Below are 4,821 nucleotides of genomic sequence, written 5' to 3'. Positions count from 1 at the left end.
TTTTTGAGACAGAGTCTCGCTCTGCTGCCCAGGCTGGAGTGCAGTGATGTGATCTCGGCTCACTGCAAGCTCTGCCTCCCGGGTTCACACCATTCTCCTGCCTCAGCCTCCCGTGTAGCTAGGACTACAGGTGCCCGCCACCACGCCTGGCTAATTTTTTGTATTTTTAGTAGAGACAGGGTTTCACCGTGTTAGCCAGTATGGTCTCGATCTCCTGACCTCATGATCCACCTGCCTCAGCCTCCCAAAGTGCTGGGATTACAGGCGTGAAAATATTTATACCTCTTATACTTCATTGCCTTGGATTGAATTCCAGTATTCTTCTAGAATAGTATTAAATAATAGTGCTATGACCAAGAATAATTGTTTTGTTTAAAAGTTTAATAGGCACATGCCACCATGCCTGGCTATGTTTTGTATTTTTTGTAGAGACAGAGTCTTGCTATGTTGCCCAGGCTGGTCTTGAACTCCTGGGCTCAAGCAATCCACCTGTCTCGGCCTCCCAAGGTGCTGAGATTACAGGAGTGAGCCACCATACTGGACAGATCAAAAGTTTTTATCCTTTGATGCTTCAATATCATGAAATACATTTAAAAGATTTATAGATTGGTATTATTAAGCCATCACTGAATTCTAAGAATGAGCCACCAGTTATTGTATATTATTATTCTACTATTAGGCTTGATACTATTTACTAGTTTTCATGCAGCATTTTTCATCAACGTTCAAAGAAAAATTGGTCTAATTATGTTACAATCATTATGGCTTAGTATTCTTTTTTCACTCCTCTCTGAAACAGTTTAAATAACAGAATTATCTGTGTCTTAAAGGTTGGAAAGAATTCTTGTATGAAACCATCTAGTCGTGGTGCTTTCTTTAGGCAGAGATTACTCAGCATACAAATGTTAATGGGAGTTGTATTTTCACTGTGGATTGTACCTTTCATTATTATAAAGTGGCCCTCATGGTCAGCCTAGTAACAAAGTAGAGATGATTAGGAGGAACCGAAGGCAGGGAGAAATGTATTCATTACTGCAATAACCTTGACATGATAAAGAAGGCCCAAGATGGTAGCAGTGAGAATGAGAAAAATGAATCAGACGGAACGTTATAAACAGAGTTCATCTTTCACTTCTCTGAGCAATCTAAGAAGTTACAGCCTCTTATGCAATTAGCTCCTCACTGCATATGCTTTCCTTTTGTTCCTGAATTGTCACCTGTTTATATCCCATATTATCAGCTAAATTGTTAGCCCTTAGAAGACGAAAGTATGTCTTAAAATTTTTTTGGTATCCTTTGAAGAGCCAGCCCACTCCTAGACACATGCTAGTTTAATTCGTTACATAATTGATTAGTCCATTTATTCACTACAATAGGATATTGTTACAAAGGTGCTGCCTAGGATTAAGAAAATTAGTAGTATTATGTGTTTTCTGCATTAAAAGTCATGAAATGGACAGAAAGACAAAATTAACTATACAAAAGATATGAGCAAAGCCCTAGTATAAGATAGGCTCTGTGTCCTGATTTTTACTGGACTATGACCTTTTTTGTTTTTTGAGATGGAGTCTCACTCTGTCACCCAGGCTAGAGTGCAGTGGCACAATCTCAGCTCACTGCAACCTCCGCCTCCTGGGTTCAAGCAATTCTCCTGCCTCAGCCTCCCGAGCAGCTGGGACTACAAGCGTGTGCCACCAAGCCCAGCTAATTTTTTGTATTTTTTTTTTTTTTTTAGTAGAGCCAGGGTTTCACTGCATTAGTCAGGCTAGTCTCAATCTCCTGACCTCGTGATCTGCCTGCCTTGGCCTCCCAAAGTGCTGGGATTACAGGTGTAAGCCACTGCGCCCGGCCTAGACTACAACTTTTCATAGAGGACTCTGCAGATATGACAACATCCACAACACTTAGTTGGTGATGGCAAAGTCCACAGTTTACAAAAATTCAACCACTATTAGAATAACCACACATTCTAAATGAAATTTCCCATCAACAAGGCTTCAACAACCTAACTGTGATGCTGGCAGTTCTTGTGCCCACCCGATGCCTTGTAATTCCTGGTTCCAGGGGGCTAAGCCTCAATGGACTGGCCTGGAAGGGCAATGTCAGCAGACTCACCAGGTTGTCCAGCATCCTCATGAGGGCCTCAAACTCGTGCTCCCCCAGCCGGCTCTTCTGCATAGGCCCAAAGGTGCTCCCGGCCCACTGCACAGAGCCCACCTCGTGGGGCCGGTGCTTCTCCTGCTCCAGGAGGATGAGGTTCTCCACTCCCCCGGCACTGGACAGAGCCGACACCTGTAGCAAAGAGCAGAGAGCCCTCAGCCCATGTGCACACGAGTACCCTGCACTTATGTATGCTCCTACATGTGATGAGAGAGTGGGGAGTCATAGAGGAGAACTTAGAGGCCAAACTGAGAAAGAGCCATCCACACTTGATAGGCATGCACCCATTTCCAAGAAAAGAGCTATTAGTTTATTTCCTGATGCCAGTTCTTAGAGATTATAAAGAAGGAAATAGCAAGCGTTAAACCTTAAGACTCAAACAAAACAGAGGACTGAAAGTTACCTGGGATACAGATTAACCTAGAATTGTGATTATATCTAGGGAGGGAGGGAAGATGAGACTGGAAAGGACTTCAAAGGGGACTTCAGTTCTTGTCTGTAATATTTTGTTTCTTCAAGATTTGAAGCCAGAGGTTATGAATATGTTTGATCTGAGTGGTAAGTATAGGTGTCTATTATGTTAGTCTCTGCATTTTTCTGTATGTTTGAAATATCTCAGATGTTTTTTATTTTTATTTTGAGACAGGGTCTCTGTTGCCCAGGCTGGAGGGCAGTGTCACAATCTCAGGTCACTGCAGCCTTAACCTCCCAGGCTTAAGCTATCCTCTCACCTCAGCCTCCTGAGTAGCTGGGACTACAGATGTGCACCATTGCACCCAGCTAATTTTTGTATTTTTAGTAGAGATGGGGTCTTGCCCTGTTGCCCAGGCTGGTCTCGAACCCCTGGGCTCAAGCAATCCACCTGCCTTGGCCTCCCAATGTGCTGGGATTACAGCCATGAACCACTATGGCTGACCTCTCCTATATTTTTTTAAAAGTCACTTGAAAGAAATAGGCTGGCTCCCAAGCCAATGAAATTTATTTGTAACCTCATGGGATGAATTCACAGGTCCAAAGGAAGAATACATTCTCCACAATAGGGTTAGTCAGTCAAGGAAGCCCAGAAAAAGGAGACAGATAAAATGCCTACAGCCAAGCACTGTGCAGGGGTGAGAGTTCTCACTCATGGACTTAGATTGTTTGTCCCATTGTCAAGGCTACATGGGGAGGGCAATGGAAGTGGTTGTAGGCAATGGACTCTGAGTATTAGGATAAGAGGTGTGTGTATACAGTAGGCAATTTTAGAATGATCCTAAAAAACACTCATTAATCTAACAAATCCTCTTTTTTTTTAATTCCATGCTCATCTAATGGTACATTCTATTTACCCTCATGTATCTACCACTCAGATATAATTGGTTAGGGTTTGGCTTCCTGGATGATAAATCCAGCTACATAAAGGGACAATGGCTTGTGAATATTCCAGGTGGTGAGCCAGGTGTTTTGCACTGCACATTATTATGTTAGCATTCCGAATAAAATATGATATCCCATGTTAGCCTGCTTGTTATGGGAAACTGCTTTAATTACACAAACTTTCAGTACTTTTATGACAGTTACTTTTTACTGGAAATGAAAAAATCCAGTTTAACCTGCTGACAAATACAGGTCTATGAACCCAAGAGGATCAGGGACAGACCTTAGAGTGTGTTAAATTCATCATTTAACAAATGCCCCTGTGATACTTCTCTGAGGTCAGCCAGGCAGCCCTCCCATGTGACCCCTGTCACCCTGTGAAGAGAAGAAAGCAAGAATATTATCTACGCCTATCTCATCCAAGCCATGCGTCTAGCAGAGGACAGACAGACCTCTCCCACTGCCCCTCACAGCCCTGGTGAGGCAGCGCTTCTCCAGGTAATGTTTAAGGGCACAGATCTAGGCACCAGGCTGCCTGGGTTTGAATCCTGGCTCTGCCACTTACCAACTATGTGACTTTTAGCAGCTATTTACCATCTGTGTGCCTCAGTTTCCTCTAAAATGAAAATAGCAGTACCTACCTTGTGAGAAGTCTTTAAGGTAATAAAGCACTTAGTGTAGCACCTGGGACATATGGGGTGCCGTATATATGTTCTGATGAATGAATTTTGAGAAGCGCTATTCCCTGGGGGCCCATACTTAACGGAGAAGAAGAGAGGGAGAGACTGCCCACAACCTTGTAAGAGCTGCCTCCTCCCACCTCCCTCTTCCTCCCCCGGTTTCCATGGTGATGGGTAGCAGATGGAGAAGAACTGCCTGAGCTTCTTCCCATCTGCCTGTCGGCAGAGCAGGGAGCTGCCTCTCTCAGTGGGGGACGACCTAGTTTCCTGGAACCCCAAATTGATGGGGAGCAGAGAGAACACCATCCCCAGGAGAAATAAATAGGCTCTCAGCCTTGAACTCCTAACATGACCATAGCCACATTCGCTTGTTTGCCAAGGTCACCAAGGGAGAAAACTTGGCCCGCAATGGAAACAGAGCTTCAGTGCTGGCTGCTTCACCCAAAAATGACCTGGCCAGGGTTGTGCTCCCAGCGGCACCTGCAGTCGCTGTTACCTAGGCTCTTCATGCCCTGATCCGCCCACGCCTCCTCTAGGTTTTCCTGCTTTTTTCTTTCACATCTTCCAGCTCTATTCCCGCCTCTAGAAGCCTCTCTGCTCTACCAGCTGGGGGGGGGGGGGGGGG

The 4,821-nt window shown here is 44.6% G+C and overlaps 1 protein-coding gene across 4 annotated transcripts in view; it reads right to left on the bottom strand.

Moving 5' to 3' along the window:
* Positions 1–4,821, bottom strand: part of ADD2 (adducin 2 (beta)) — a 109,973-nt gene that overhangs the window by 22,648 nt on the left and 82,504 nt on the right. For all 4 annotated transcript variants that reach the window (XM_011945220.1, XM_011945219.1, XM_011945222.1 and 1 more), the window contains one exon: positions 2,116–2,292. In XM_011945220.1, the coding sequence (XP_011800610.1) occupies positions 2,116–2,292 (177 nt within the window). The remainder of the gene's footprint in view (positions 1–2,115; positions 2,293–4,821) is intronic.

Source organism: Colobus angolensis, unplaced genomic scaffold (assembly GCF_000951035.1).
Source record: "Colobus angolensis palliatus isolate OR3802 unplaced genomic scaffold, Cang.pa_1.0 Scaffold24, whole genome shotgun sequence".
NCBI lineage: Eukaryota > Metazoa > Chordata > Mammalia > Primates > Cercopithecidae > Colobus > Colobus angolensis.
The sequence above is the reverse complement of the archived record's forward strand: the minus strand, read 5'-3'. Positions and strand labels throughout refer to the sequence as shown.